This window comes from Amphiura filiformis, chromosome 17, assembly GCF_039555335.1.
Source record: "Amphiura filiformis chromosome 17, Afil_fr2py, whole genome shotgun sequence".
Lineage (NCBI taxonomy): Eukaryota > Metazoa > Echinodermata > Ophiuroidea > Amphilepidida > Amphiuridae > Amphiura > Amphiura filiformis.
Genome location: NC_092644.1, coordinates 28,248,445 through 28,265,179, shown reverse-complemented (window position 1 = coordinate 28,265,179; position 16,735 = coordinate 28,248,445). Strand labels below are relative to the sequence as shown.

General features: G+C 38.3%; 1 protein-coding gene across 1 annotated transcript; it reads right to left on the bottom strand.

Annotated features, from left to right (window-relative positions):
• Window positions 1-1,367: 1,367 nt before the first annotated feature.
• LOC140137560 (quinone oxidoreductase-like) lies at window positions 1,368-15,057 on the bottom strand. The gene is made up of 10 exons (XM_072159274.1): window positions 14,949-15,057; window positions 11,316-12,151; window positions 10,536-10,670; window positions 9,381-9,533; window positions 8,005-8,168; window positions 7,252-7,303; window positions 6,373-6,522; window positions 5,568-5,669; window positions 3,143-3,244; window positions 1,368-2,235 (listed from the first exon to the last, which is right to left on the bottom strand). The coding sequence occupies exons 2-10, from the start codon at window positions 12,117-12,119 to the stop codon at window positions 2,074-2,076; spliced, it is 1,824 nt and encodes a 607-aa protein (XP_072015375.1). The 5' UTR covers window positions 12,120-12,151; window positions 14,949-15,057; the 3' UTR covers window positions 1,368-2,073.
• Between the last annotated feature and the right edge of the window lie 1,678 nt (window positions 15,058-16,735).

Here is a 16,735-nt window from a genome sequence, read left to right as displayed (position 1 = left end):
TCTTTTAGGGCGGGAGGGGTTAAAAATGTTGACTACGTTTCTCCTATGCTCTAAAAACACATGATGTTATTTGACCCACTTACGAGGAGGGATCGGTAAAACAAAAACTAATCACAGTCCAACCTCTCTTTATATTTGCAACTCTTTTATATGAACCGCTCTGTTATCCAGCCATGTGATCTTCATGTGGTCTCATTACAGCAAAGATGGAGGTTGGCCTGTATATTATAAAGGCTTCATCGATCTTCTAAAGTTTGTTCGGTTTATATACGGCAAAAAAAAATTACACTCATAACACTGTGTATTGATATAGAATGGCGTGCACACTGTTGGGTGCAGTGCTTACGCTAGTTATGCGCTGCGTAATGCGTGACTAGCGCACGCTTATGTGAATTTACGTGAGCGTGAGTTGGGACTTTATTGACGCGCGCAGTAACAAAAGCCGGATAATTTCTGCCTTATATAAGCCTAACAAACTTTAGGTTGTTCCTTAAATGATATCAGGAACACATGACAATTCAGAATTACACTTATTTACAGCACACTGCATGCATCATGGATTATTATGCTGTGATCAAATGTGATCTAAATATGGCTTTCAAAGCCTTTGACTTCTACATGATAAGGCACATTAAAATTTACCATTGCTTCAATTTTCCTTGATGATTACATAACTGTTGCATCAGCAAGGTCTTCGCAAGTCCGAAAATAAGGTTCGCTAGTCTGGAAAAACGTTTGTAAATCTGAAAGTTGGTGTTAGGGTTACAGTACTACATGTAGCAAACTTTTAGACAAGCGACCCTAAGGACTAACAAACCTTCGGACTGGCAGACCTTAGCGGAGGACTAGCGGCCCTTAGGACTAGCGGATGTAGACCGTATTAGCTAGGATTAGTACCGATACCAAGAGTTTCTTCTTTTCATTAACAAATACAATTGAATACCTGAGTGGAAGAAGGGCCCAACTCCAATTTTTTACAAAAATGAGTTAGACCCAGCATTATATTGCCAGCAGACTGTTCTTCCTTGTGTGTGAAAGATGAGCCAAAATCCACTCTCTAAATAGTCTTCCACGTACACTTAATCATGATTTTCATGGAAGAAAGGCCCAACTCCATGGAGTTGGGCCCTTCTTCCACAAATATATGGTTAAAGAGGAATTTTGTTCATCCATGAAATCTGCTTTTCGCTACAATAAACTTTCTTGCTAACATATTACATGAGTTCTACTTGTGCAATTAATGGCGATTACCTAATTTCTGTAGCTATTTATAACACAGAACTGGCACTTGCAGTATATTAGTGGAAGAAGGGCCCAACTCCAGCTCAGTATTAAGACCTGTACCGTTGCCATGGAAACATCATATTTAATTTTGAATGTATGTACTTTTGTATGTTCATGTATTAAAGGTCCCCTGAAGATGAAAACGTTCTGTCTATAAAACTTTTCCAAATATTAAGTTTTTTCTTAATATCTCAAAAACAGTTCTGATGGAGTTGGGCCCTTCTTCCACTCAGGTATTCAATTGTAACAAATCTTATTGTCAAAAAGTATCACACCTCCATATTCCTCTAAATTACACTTGCCATGTTCGGTGGTTACAAAGTATTGAAGAGGATATTCACCATCATCATATGCTATATCAGTTCCACATTGGTTGAATGATCCGACTCCCATCACCACCAGCGCAGTTTCATGCCGCTATTGGGCTACATAGGTATAATAAAAAAGACAGACATTTTTGCTATTTTCTTTAAAAAATAGTAAATTAAAAAAAAATTGTAATCTGTCAAAATCAAGACTACATATGTATTTCCAATCGTTTCATTATGAATAATAAAAGAAAAATGCAATTTTTTGCATTAAATTTCTTTAAAATAATTTTTTATTTCCATAGCAATTTATGTTTTATTGCAATTAGATTTCGAATGTGAAATTAAAAGTTTCTCGTTTCTGTGTGGAACACCACAAGCACACCGACATTTGTCCAGATGGAGACGGACAGGCTGATTCTAAATCTTGGCTAATCATGCCAATAACACCAATATTCAGAGCACTGCATGGACAACGACATCACGGTACTAGCACAATTCTTCCTAGTGCACCTGTCCCATTAATTATCTCATGGTGAGCTAATGAAGCGCCCTCTATAGGGAACTCTTTCCCTATTGGTGGTTTGATCCATCCAGATTCTATTCCTGCACGGATCGCTGCTGAGATGGTCCTACGGGCTTTCTGTAATATGAAAAGAGAATAAAAGGCAAGATATTAGAAAAGATACAAGAAAATTAATTGTTTCTCTCAGATCTCCCACATGCATTGTTAAAATGGCCCATGTTAAATATTCTAAACTCAGATATATTTGAAGAAACTGGACTTTTTCAAGAAAACTTATCAAGTCTGCATGGCAAGTATTTATCTTAGTATGACTATAATTAAAGACAGAGATAAAAAGAATTTATCGCGTCTGATGTCACTGTCAATTACAATCCTTGATTGGTTTACACAGGTTAATAGCACGTAAAAGGAAGACCGATCTATCTGGTGCTGATCGCAGAAAAGGAATAGCAGCAAATGGCGAAAAATTACGTACTTTTACAAGGCAAAAAGCAGCTTTTCTAGGCATTGTGGACATGGTGCCTTTGCGAAAGAAAGTTTCCTACTATAAAGACCTAACTTTTGAGATGGTTTGCATGTTTGATGGTGCAAAATTAACAATACTTAGGCGCCCGGTATACCGCCGTGTTCAGCAAGTCATTTTGACGGATAGCGATATGCACACAGTTTGTACGTACGTCACTGATTCAACGATACACATTCATGAGACATGTTAGCCATCATTCGAATCACTCTAGATTGAATATAAAACTTACAATTTTACTGTAATTAAAGCACATACTTCAGGCTTAGTCTTTCATATTGTATTTTAGTACACCATTGGGCATTACAATCATGCAAAAAGTAGAAATTCAAGAAAAATTGAGGGCGTCGCTGTGGAGCAAATCACACATTATGGTTTTAACCTGGGTGGGTAAACCTACATATATATAGTCACAACTATTATAATGGCTATGGTCGACATAGTAGTGCAACCCTACTGCTTTCCGTGGACTTCCCTCTCATATTATTTTCTAATACTTACTTGTCCCTTGTCCCCTTTTGGCATCATGACTCCTACGATGGAACTCTCTTTGGGCATCAGAAGTCGAGGGTTGATTTCAATGGTTCCTCTGTTACCAACAACCTATGACAGAATAGCAAAAAATATGAATAATACAAAAGCACGATATGGAACAAAAAGAAATGAGTTGAGGAAGCCAATAATAACATTTATTTTTCAATGAGGTCTTGATGTTCTTGAGTTAAGGCCAACACTATGTCAAATGAACGTTTTATGCATTTTCCAGGCTCCAAAGAAAAATCATGAACATGGGGGGAATGCCAACAATCATGTCAAGTCTTGGGATAGAACCCATACCATTCCTCTTGTGTGTCAGCTTTATTTATCAATATCTGAGTGCTGGCAAATGGAGTTTTCAGATTGGGGCTTGCAAATTCAGTTTTAAGAGACTAGCCAATTTAGTTTTAAGAGGCTAGCAAATCAATACTGGCTCATGAACTCATCATTAGATCCAAACCTAGGGTCGGTGGCATACTCTTGACCTGTAGTACTTGACCCAGTTTCATTTTGTACAGACATATTTGCCATGGTCGAACTTTTTGTATGTACAGCAGGATTTCTTCGAGTCATGTACGGCCACATTGTGCCAATATGTTGTGCTAGGGGCATGCATTCGTGATCACAGAGCATACCAGAACTCTATTCAATTTTGATACAAAGTGTACATAAATGTAAAACCTAAACCTTTTATCAAAGTTCATATCATAAAAGCAGCCACAGCAATGAAATACAAAGCCCTGGTGATCACATGCTGGTACTGCTGCAAAATAAATGTCACTTCTGCAATGATTCTTACTTATCACACAAATGGCCAATTAGTTACGTGCATCAGGCATGAGAATGACTTTTTAAAATTAAACTGCCTGAAAAATTATGTGTATTCCGCCTTAAAAAGCCAGAAACAGGCTGAAAAATTAATCTGGACAGCAAAACTGCCTGAATTCAGGCAAAAGAAAATTCTCATGCCTAATGCATGCACAGCACTATTTGGTTTTCAATTCATAGCAGGGGTAGAATTTTGTTTCACCTTGAAAGAATCAACTTGGATTCTGGTAACAGCATTTTACCAGACTCTTTAGATTCTCCCCAATTACTTAGTGTGTAGGTTCAAATATCTACAAGAATCTCTTTAGATTCACACAAATTACTTTAGGAGAATCTCTGTGAGAATGGATACACAGTGCATTTCTAGGCCAGCATAGAGTAACTACATTTAATGTGATTATCAGGGCTGGCAAAGCAGTAAAAACCTGTTTTTGTCGGTTTAAACTGGCAAAAACTAATCAAATTAGAAGAATCTCATCTATAGTCAGTCAAACATAAAAAGATAACACAGAAACAGTATTAAAAAGCAAAACTTCTAATAAAATTATTCAACATATTTTTGTCTCACTAAGTCCTTAAAATAGAACAAAAAACTTATCCATTATCTATCGAACTGTATAACTTAATTGGGCTATGCCAGTTGTTGAAATCCATACACCTTCTATGGAAGATGTGAGTCATGAATAAATTGAAACATTTTGTTCCAAGTCGTATTTTATTTACACTTTATTGTACGTTAATATTGCCTTATTTGAATTATGGAGTACTTTTATGGGGAAATACATGTAAAACTTACTTAAATAAAATTGTAAAAATTCAAAAATGGGCTATTAGAACGGTGGCAAACGTTCACTATAGAGACCACACAGTGCCATTGTTTGCTAATTATAACATATTAAAAGTTGAAGATATGTACACACTGGAATTAGGTACATTCATGTACAGGCACTCTATAAATGAGCTGCCCTGTTCATTTGATAATTATTTTACCAAACGTTCTGACATACATAACTACAAGACACAATATGTAAATGACCTAAATCTAACCAAAAATAAGAAAGTCTTTTCTGATCATGCTATAAGAGGTCCCATTCTTTGGAATTCTTTAGATAAAAATCTGAAAGCTTCAAAATCTGTTAAACATTTCCGTAATCAATTCAAAACAAAACTGATCTCTAAATATAATTAATCTTTTTCGTGAGCACCCCCTCTCCCTTCCCTTGTCTTTTGGTTATGTTATGTAATGTTGATTTATTTTGTTAATTTCATTTGATTTCAGGAAAGGCTAACTTTCAGACCTTTTTGGTCTTCCAGCCTTTTCCTCCATATGTACCATGTTTTTATATATTTTTTGTAATGTCTTTGATTTTTATGGAAATAAAATATGAATGAATGAATATGAATGAGTTTAATCTCTCACAAAGGGAGTGTAGATTTCAAATGGAGTCACCCATTTGGGTAACCGCATTTGAAATTTACACACCCTGGGTAGAAGATTAAGGTCATGTCTTCCATAGGGGGTGTATGAATTTGAACTGGAACACCCCATTTGGATACTTACAGCTATAACACCACTAGGTGCTAACACTTCCAGATCTTTTTGTAAATTGACATTAGCTAACATTTCAATGACTACATCCACGCCTTCCCCTGATGTGGCCGTCTGAAAGAAAGGAAAAGAAAAATACAAAAGGATGATAGAATGCGCTTATTTTGCAGAGTGCATTGATTATGTATATAGTGTGCACTCCATGTACTACGCGCAGCGCTTTCGTATGTGTTCACGTCACGTAGGATTGATTCATTTTTCGGGTGGGTTGATATATTTACATTTGGTTCTATTTTCCAACATTTTTAGTGATAATTTTCTTATAAAAACAGCAAAAATAACATGTTTTTTTTCTTTTTTTTGTATGAAATAGGTTGGGGGGGGAGCATTAGACACATCAACATCAGCGCAAGTGCATAATTTATTTCTTGAGCAACAAGTAATATGTGTTCATTTACCTATAATTCTAACTATATTGAAAATAAACCCATAAGATAATTCTAGTTCTGTACATTCATCAATAACACCACAATGGGATTTATAAAGCACCTTTCACAAAGTAGACAAAACTTGGTATGCAACTATGCATATAGGGTCATATGAGCTGTAACATAGCCAGAGAGACTGCCCCCTGTAAGAGTTCTTGCCCCCTCCCCCTGCTGGCCACCCTGACATGTAAATACTGTTCTGTCTGGCGAAGTGGGATGGCCCCTTAAAACATTATCATGTCCTGCTTTTCCCCCTCTGAACAAGTAAGTCCAGGCTATGCCACTGCATATGAGTAGTGAGATCTCCAAGAACTGATTATATGACTCACCATAACCTGATCCATATATCCCTCATGTCTATGGTTGTATACATAATGTGCCCCATTCTTCTTGACTAGCTCAATTCCTTCTGGTGTACCAGCTGTGCCTATTACCGTCATTCCGTAAGCTTTGGCAAATTGTACTGTAGCTAACCCAACCTGTCAGGGGAATGAAAAATAAACTTTTTTTGATAAATGCTGATAACCAAAACTTTGTATTGAAGCAACAATGCTGGTATGGACAGCTTGTAGCATGCATCGTTCTCATGGTAAGGAGAGCTTGTACATGATAACTAGTCCCAGAGGGCACCTGGCACACAATAAGTGCCATCAATTGTATAGTCGTAACCAGTATTGTCTAGATACATTTTCTACAACATCATTGAAGTGATCGCAGTATATTTTACTTGCCTTATATCAATAAAACACACACACTCAAACAGACAACACACACCACTGCTTACAATTGCCTCTGAACGGAGACACTGTTTATATTATGACTATGCAAAAAGGGATGTTACTTTTTTACTTTTGCCGATTAACTGGGGACATATACAAGTTATCTACGACATTTACCCTATCAACCAGGCACTGATTTTTTTCAACGATATGGGACGTACTCTTAGATGCATTAGGTTATTTGCAGCACGGCCCATTCAACATATTAAGAATAATAGAATATGCGATGGTCTCCAGTTCCTGGTATTAATTATAAATATCTCATATCGAAAGGTAATTACAAATGCAGCCACCCTCCACAGTCCACAAACACACACATATGGCAAACTATTTAGAGTAAACCTTTATTGAATTTAGCAATTGATTCCAGTCAAATCACTTCTCACATTAATAATGACATATCAAGATAACAATGAAAGTTCTACTTACTGCACCACTAGCACCATGAACGAGAACTGTGTGCCCAGCTGTTGCATGCGCTCTGTAAAATCAAACAAATTTGAAGAATATCTTTTTAATTTTAATACTGAAGAACAATGCACGGGCAGGCAGATATATATTAAAAGAACTAACCGGAAAAAAAATTAGAATTGTCAGGGACTTGAACCAGCACACTTCCATTCTTGAGTTATGTACTGTGCCATATGTTGCAGTATATACTGAAGAACAGTGTTCGAAATAAGCACTTATCCTCTTGTCCTCTTGTCCAAAATTCACTGGGGACAACCATATTGAGCTATGTATTTATCCCCTGCACAACCACTATATATTTTACCTCCAAAAGTGTGACACGTTTTGGGGACAACCAAAATGTATTGAGGACAAGCAGAATTTATGCTTTAGTCATCCTCAAGATAACCTCCATATTTTCCTTATTTCGGACACTGCTAAAGAACATTATGCCGGTCACAAATCAGTAATTCTCTCAAATACGACAAGCTAGTTTACAAGCAAAGGTTAAAAAAAAGCTAATGATCAGAACTATTTTGATAGACACTTCTTTTTATATTTACATGCTTTTGTTTTATCTTCCATTTTGTTTTCCCCTTCTGCTCTTTACATTATATAATGTAAAATAATGTAAAATTTAAATATGTTAAACTTTATCAAAGATGAAATCGAAATATTATCTTCCATGGATCAAGGACATGATATGTTTCAATAAGATCTTTATTTTCTCACCTTTGAATAAGAGCTCTGTAAGCTGTGAAGTACGGGATGCCTAATCCTGCACCACGTTTGAAGTCCAGCTGATCAGGAAGACCAAAGACATTGTCTTCAGGTGCTAGTGAGTATTCTGCATAGGTGCCTGAGTCTGTGCCGTATGTGTAGACTCTGTCACCTGGCTGTAAGTTAATTATCAAAGTATCAACATTGTTGTTATATAATAGCGACATTTCTGATTGGGACAATGTTGCTATATATATTTTGACTTGCCTGGATTGCTGTTCTATTTCTGTGTTAGTTGCAACATACAGTTTGTGTTTTAAAGTGTGATTTGCTCCACAGCGACGCTTTCAATTTTTCTTGAATTTCTACTTTTTGCATAATTGTAATGCCCAGCGGTGTACTAAAATACCATGTGAAAGACTAACTAATTAGTATGATACAACATGGTTTTTATGTAACACCCCCTCCCCAAATCTTCATTCTGTGTTTTGGCATACAGTCGTATCATGATACGTATAAGCCACAGTGTAACTGCAGTTGCATATTGTTTAGGCATATTGTCGTATCACATGGCGTATCATATATTAATACATAGGTTGTCAAATTGTGCATATTTTGGCATACTGCCGTATGAGTTTGCAGATTAATTACTTCTAATTAGTGAATGAATAAAAAGTTTGTATTATGTTGAGAACAAAGACAAATATATATTATTGATTATATTCTTTAATAATAATAAACATATTTGACTTTGGTGCTCTCCATTGGGTCTGCTCTCCATTGGGTCTTCAAAAAACTGTCTTTCTCAAAACTGCATTTTTCGTCATACGACAGTATGCCAAAACCACGATGAATTACAGTAAAATTTTAAGAAGTGTTTATATTATATATCTGGAGATCACCGGTTTTATTCAGAGTTCACTGATCGAGTGCTTGCTAATACGTCTCGTGTGTATCATTGAATCAGTGGCGTATAAATTGTGTGCATATCACTATATCACATATGTCCCAGCTCTGTGATGCTCCATGCAATAATACATGCAATACAATCATCAAGTAAATACATGCATAGTAGGCGCTGGAATGAAATAGCAATTTTCTTTGTTTGACCTCATTTTGTTTGGCTCAAAATTAAAGTTGCTGCATACGCTTTGCAAAAGCCTTCTGACACATCGCTAGAAAAGCGAGATAAACAAAAATGCACTTTTTGCGCATGCCTTTGCAAGGAGAACCTCGTTTTGGTAGCAAGATGGCGGATCCATGCAAAGGGCGAATATAACCAAACCAATGACATCACATCAATTTGTCTCTGTTGCTCCACGACTGACTCGGCATCCCAAAACATTTTATGACCAGGTTCATTTCCTACTTACATGTATACTACTTACCCTAAATTTTGTGGCACTTGGCCCAACTATTTCCACCGTGCCAGCGCAATCAGCACCTGGAGTCCACGGTAAGCTTGGTAGATTGGCATACTGTCCTGATCTGATGTAGGTCTCAACTGGGTTCACACCGGCAGCACCAACTTTAATTAGAATCTACAATGGAATGATGCAAGAGTAGGAAATAATTGAAGTCACTCAGTAGGCGTGTGTGAGATAAAATTCTGGCAGGGCTGGAAAAAATTGTTTATTGCCTGAGAAGATAAAACATAAGCGAAGTTTAATTTTTATGGGGAAACAAAATTTGCCTCCAAATTTCTTGGGAATGAGCTTTGTGGATTCCACATTTTTCCCAGGCTTGTTTACTCTGACACGCCAAGCCCATGAGTGTGATTTAAAGAAGCACACCATCAGTGCTGTACGGTGCAAAAACTGATCGAGGAGCCAATGGCTCCTAACTTTATAAATTTAGGCGCCCAAATTTTGCTCCCAGGTAAAAAATCTGAGGTGCCAAAGTAAATTGAACAGCCACGTGTGTTGAATGTTCATAGCTGCTGTACTCTGATCTACATATTCCCATTGAATGCTACATACTTCATACGCAGCATGTACAGTGTAGGCCTATATGTTTTCCAGGAAGTCCCCATTGAGACATGATGATGATAAATGCATATTCATAGCATACATTCGTACTCTTGAATGCTACATTACATGTATCATGTTTTGTTTTTGGCGATTAAAAGCTTCAGCAGTTGGTCGCCATTGGCGCCAGGGATTGAATATTTAGTCGCCATCAGCAAAAATCTAGTCGGCAATGCGCCTAAAATGGTCGCACCGTACAGCACTGCACACCATAGCGTTCCATGCTGAACTGAGCGAGATTGCCGGGTTAAAGGTGATATCACTCGGCCGAATTCAAGCATGCTCCAAAGGCTCAGGCAAGGGACTTTTCTGGAGTACATTTCATAATCTCGGCATACATATTAATGATATTATGCTATAATACTGTGTAATCTAACATGTTTGTGACACAGGGCTGTGAATCAGCCGAGCGATCAGGTCAATGTCATATCGCATACCTCCATAAACGGCACACACTTTCAATTATCTTTCAATATTATTTGTAGATCGTACGTATCTTACAACTTTTTCACTTACTTGGTTAGCCTGAGGCTCTGGTATAGCTACATCTGCCAATACCTGCAAGACTTCTGGACCACCCCACTCTGTCACCCTAACAGCCCTCATCACCATACGAGCAAGAGTGCGACCAGACATGTAAAATGGTAGCACCTAAATAATAGAGGAGTAATGAAGCAATAATTGGGTGGGTTAGAATGCAGGAGTGGAAACTCAAATACAATATTTCTATATACAGGGTGTCCCAGAAAAAGCAGGCCCAATATGCGTGGCGATTTCTAAAGAACCGCGTTATGAAATGTAGTGGGTCTTAGCTGTGGGCATGTTTTGACTGCTGTTAACTTAATTGGTCTTTCAACTTTCCAGGTCTAATATCTTTAAAACCTATGGGTTCACATGTAAAGGCCTGTTACATGCATCTGCATTATCTGCAGTCCCCCACAGGGATGTGTAAAGCTAGTTATCTATACTTTTAACCATATATTGAAAGGTATTTGGTTCATTTTTAGTTATATATTTACGGAATGCAGGCTAACATGTAGCATGTAAATGTCTTGTAAGGCTTGTGGTTTACAAATACTTTGAATAAAATCTGATGATTTGTTCAGGCCACTTTTATTGTGACACCCTGTACAATGGTTCAATGAAACTATTAATTTATCTGATATTGCAAAATTGGTACAGATTTCTTTAAATTTGAAATAACAGAAAATTGTAGAGAAGTACACCTACATAGGTGTATAGTGCTTTACTATTAAAGGCACAACTTAAAATTAAACAATTATAATATAAACCTACAACATAAGCTGCCTGTGATTTGTGTTTTGCTGACAATGAATGTCTCTTCAATTCTGTGTGATGTGCCCTGATTGTGTTCTGACAATAGCGGCAAGATACTTTGGTGTCATCCCCAGGAACCCGTCTAATCCATTCTTTCAATCCGGGCTCCGACTCCCACTTCTTATTGTAGCGTTTCGTATATTTTGCCCATCGACTCTTCTTTTTGGGAGGGGACAATTCCGATGAGACAGTGCTGTCGTTCAAAGATGCAGTGCTATCGTTCAATGATGCTGTGCTGTCATTCAACACTGCATTGTTATCCCCTGCTTGATGGATAGAGACTGGTATTGACACGTGCATGATTTCTCCATTACTTGCAGCTGGTGATGGCTGCTGCTGCTGTTGCTGTGCCTCCTGCTGTTGCTGATCAAGCTGTTCATCTTCATTCATCTGCTGAACCTGTTGCTGTATTTGCTGCTGTTGTTGTGCTTCCTCTTGTTGCTGTAGTTGCTGCTGTTGCTGTGCCTCTTGCTGTTGCTGATCAAGCTGGGCATCCTCATTGATCTGCTGAACCTGTTGCTGTATATGCTGCACCTGATCCACCTGCTGTAACTGGGCCACCTGAAGCTGCTGTTGCTGCAGCTGGTGAGCCTGCTGTAGCTGCTGTATCTGCTGTAAAGTAACACCGTCGCTGGTTGGTTGCAGGCCTATTGGTATAGCTATCTCCTGTCCTTGTGTGGTGTGAACTGTATGAATGGTAACCGGTATGGTGACTTGAGCTGCCACCTGTTGGTCCGCTTCACGTTGATCTGCTTCTGACATCTCTGATGTTGGTCTCGTGTTCCGAGTTAATTCTGATATTTAAGCTAAGGATTACTTTTTTTACACTTAATTAAGTTCAGACAAATTATATGACCAATACTCTTATGTTACTTTATGTTACTTAGTACGGTACTAAAAAGGTTTAATTCTTACATCATAACAGATGCTGCTGCCAAATGGCCTTTGCTGGTTAGTGAAGTGTCTTAGTCTATGTTTTGTTGACCCTTTCCCTAAAGCCTTTGTATTAGGGCAAAGGATAAGAATACACAGTTTCTTATCACTCGACCCATGGGCTAAGAGCAACATTGATATAATGATTGTTGGGAGTGGCCTTTCCGTGGATCTAAGTGTGTGTCCCTTTATAGTCTATGTTTTGTTGACCCTTTTTTTGCACATATTTAATGACCCTGTGACACGTCGACACGCAATTACAAACATTTGCTTTTTTTTTACTTTTTGACAAATTTGGGAATGCAATTACATGTAGTAAGGTTTCAGACCTCTCTCTTTTCTTTATTAAGTTGATTATTTGAAAATTTTGATCTTTCGTATTTAAGATCTAGATTTTTTTACCCAAAACACAAAAAAATTGAGGACTTTTTCAGAAAAAAATGTGTACACATCTTCAATACGAAATGTCAAAATTTTCAAATGATCGTCAGCTTTTCCTCCCAGCTCACATGTGTACACACAGTTACAGTACACTATATTTAATTTATTTTGAGGACTGTTATAAAAATATGAAAAATATCAATTTTTAATAATTTGCCATTTAAATTTATATCGGCAATTTTTGATATTGGATCAGGACATTCCTCGACATTCCTCGTGATATGTGCTCTCATGAAAAAAAAAAAATACTGTGCAAACATTGTTACCACCGAGAGTCCAGAGCCCTTCAATTCAAGCGACTGAAAAAGAAAATCAAATGTATCAAAAAGTGACCGAAACAGCCCCACTTTACGGTACGTACGTACGTACGGTATAACTTATACCCTGCACCGGGGTACCGCGAAACCCGTCATTGCATCAATTACAAGGTTTCAGCAATTACACTGGGTTTCAGAGAAGAACAGCAGTCCCTTTCTCAGATTGACGCAAGCACCCAGGCCTGTTTTAATAATGCGCGACATATGCGTTCAGTTCACTTCAAGGGTGCCGATCTGCGCCGACCAACGATTTGACGTACAATCGGCCAGTCAGATTATTGGTCTGTTTGCTATGATTGTCAGACGATCGATTCAGCCAATCAGAACCCCACTTCCGTGTTTATGCTCTGCACGCTCTTGAAATGTAAACAACTTGCCGTTCTTCTTTGAACAAAAACTTTAGAACACAATTTCGAATTGGTTGCTGTTGACAGCAAGAATACAATGTCAAAGTAAAGTATGCTTTGATCACCGGGTATTTGTGGAAGAGAAAAAAATTATTCATACCTGATTACCCCTTCTCTAAATTTTAGGGGCTGTGCAATAATTATGAGCCCTGGGGAGGGTAAATTGGGGGGGGGGGGGAATATGGGGGCGAGCGGAAGGGGGGGGGGGCAAGCAATTTTTGGCAAGCCGAGGCACGGGGGGCAAGTGGTGATTTTTGGCACACATTCTTGGGGCACTTTTAAATAAAAACGCTCTAAAAGGCACATACGGAAATGCTTCAATAAATATGCAAATGTTCCTGCTCGCTGCGCTCGCAACATGTATAGGCCCTATAGACCACTTAAGGTTTGCAAATTGGGATCCCACAACTTTTGCATGAGCAAGGGGGGGGAGCAAAGATTTTTGGCAACCGAGAGGGGGGGCAAGCGATTTTGGGTGGGCCAAGAGGGGGGTGCAAGCGATTTTAGGCGAGCCGTTTGGAAATTTTACCCCCGGGTTACTCAAGAACTCTAGCTTCGAATTTGCACACGATAGTTATTACGCATTCGATGCTAGAGTGCTTTGCTATGGTTTTTCGGTCGGACAGCGGTGCAATTTTTTGCACCGGAGGTTATTTATTCTGTAAATGTTGAAATTTGGTTGAAAGTTATTTCGATGAGTTACATGTACCGGTAACCATGTAACTGCAAGATTTGCCTATTTTGGACAGTCTAAAATTTTGCTGAAGTGTAATTTTAGCAACATTTTTGATGCAATCGCCTGTCGTGATCGGCTGTGTTTACTTCTGAACTTCCATTGCTTTACACGGTGTCATGCTTCAACGAATCCGACTACATTTTGAATGCAATGGTCTCTAGCCTAGAATGTGAAGCTATCAGTGAGCAAATTCTTGGCTAAACTTCCCGCCCCAGGGAGGGGGGGGCTCATAATTATTGCACAGCCCCTTACCTCTTTTGCAATTTCACTATTTTCAGCTGGTGCGGGTTCAGGACCTTCCTTGCAGTCAATATCCTGCAAGTGCAAATCACAAGTTGCTTTATCAGCCTTGTTGGCTTGAAAATCAGCTGATCTGATCAAAGTCCCACTACATATCAGCAGTGCCACTACGATCTGCAGGCGCAGCAAGACATCAAGGGCAGTGACAACACGGTACAAATACACCATCTGCACGCGAGATCTGCACCTTGCGAACTTCTGAGATCAGCTGAGATGTTTTGCACCTTGGGGTCGGAAGATTGGGATTTCGCGTGTGTTTGGGTGTGCACCTGTTCATCAATTTGCACTACGAAGTTATAAGCTTTGAAATCAACGATTAGGTCCACAACAAATTCAACCATATACACGTGTTAATAAACTCTCAAAAGCAACAAAATAACTGGTGCAGCTTTAAACCACACAAACACAACAAAATAATAGCTTAAATCAACCTAAAAACAGTAAAATCAAAGGATACATATCCGTACGTGAGCCTAAATTGGGCGTAAATAGCTTCCACCATTACTGCTTTGTGGGAGGTCATCGTTGCCAGATTCGGAGCCCTTATATTCCGCCCAATACTTTCCAAAAAGCACCATATCAATCGATTTTGAGAAAAATCATTATTATTTTTCAAGTCAATTTATACTTTAGGCCGTGTAAAATTAATATTTTGGTTCTCGTCCCCTCCCTCCTCAATTTCTGGGATTTGTCAGATTTTTTTTTTTTTTTAGATTTTTCAATTTTTTAGACTTTGGAATGATTTATGAAATCTTCATACATATATAAATAAGTTTATTAGAGAACAAGCATCACTTCCAAGTCTTTTTGTGGTACTCTAAGGGGTTTATCCCTCAGAATCTCACATTTGAAAAAAAAAAAAAGGGCCTCATCGTTTCCTCGAGCACTGTTGGAGAAGACCGAAAACTACTGACAATGCCTCATTTCAAATATATAGTTTTAGTTTTGGTTTTGGTCACGTGGTTTCCTATTGTCCTGCCTAACCACTTGAATCACAAGATATCGAACTCATTGTTTCTACCTTTTGTTTAAAACTAAACATTTGTGGCAGGTAGTTTCGGTTTTGGTTTCAGTTTCTTATAAGTGGTGTGACAAATAAAATTACAGGATTTTCGAGTTACCTGATCTAAGTATACAAAAGAAATGTTTAAATTTCGCAGTGCAATATTCACGAGCAGAGAAGTCGAACAAAGCAGTCTACATTTGAAAGCATTGATTTAGTTTGAAAGCATTGACAAGAGACTACGAAATTAGCCTAAGCTGATTTCACTGTGAAAATATATAGACCATCGAAATATTTCCACAGACATGACAATAGACACTTGACAGATTATGACTTCAGTGGTATAAACACTATTATACAAATCTCTATTTATGTGCATGTCGCATGACGGAAGATCAATATCATAGAAAGCTGGTTTAAACTGACTTTTATTCAATTTATTTATTGGAGAAGGGAGAGAGAGAGAGAGAGAGAGAGAAAGAGATAGCCAGGGAAAGAGTTTGTGTGTGTGTGTGGGGGGGGGGGGGTAAGGGTAAGGGAGAAAGAGAAACAGAGGGGGGAGAGCATTGGAAGTGGGAAGGGAAGGAGGGGGAGAGGGGAGCTCAAGAGTGGAGTGGAATAATAGGGAAGAGTCGATATCGAGTGTGGGGAGGGGGGGAGGAGGTTATATATAGGTGGCGGAGGGAACATAGGTAAGAGGTATGGGTTGTGCTTTCCGGGGAATAATCTAATTCATAATCAAATCATCTACATCATCATGCATCGTTTATATTTCAGACAAATAAACAAAACACCCCCCCCACCCCTCAATATATGCACATGATTTCTACATGTAGGCCTAGGAATCGTATATATCCATCCCAACGATGTCTATGCATAACTTATTTTATGGTGTCATGGAAGTGTGCCTACGGCAAGAGAGCATCAAAAATCGCCCGCGTTGTTAAATATCGATAATAAAATGGTAGCACAATAGGCTATTATATACGTATGGTTATAGGCCATTATACTTTTGATTATATATACCCTCTTGTGTCCTCCCAGCACAATAGTGTTATGATTGCATACCAGTTCATCTCCACATTTTAATCCCTTGATTTTTGGTTTCTGAACAATAGAGAAACCAAAACTATATATTTGAAATGAGGGAATGCTAATTTTACATTGGGAAAAAAAAAAACACCTCCCTCCTCATCAATTCATGAAAATCCTCTGGACGAGAACCAAAACATTAATTTTAT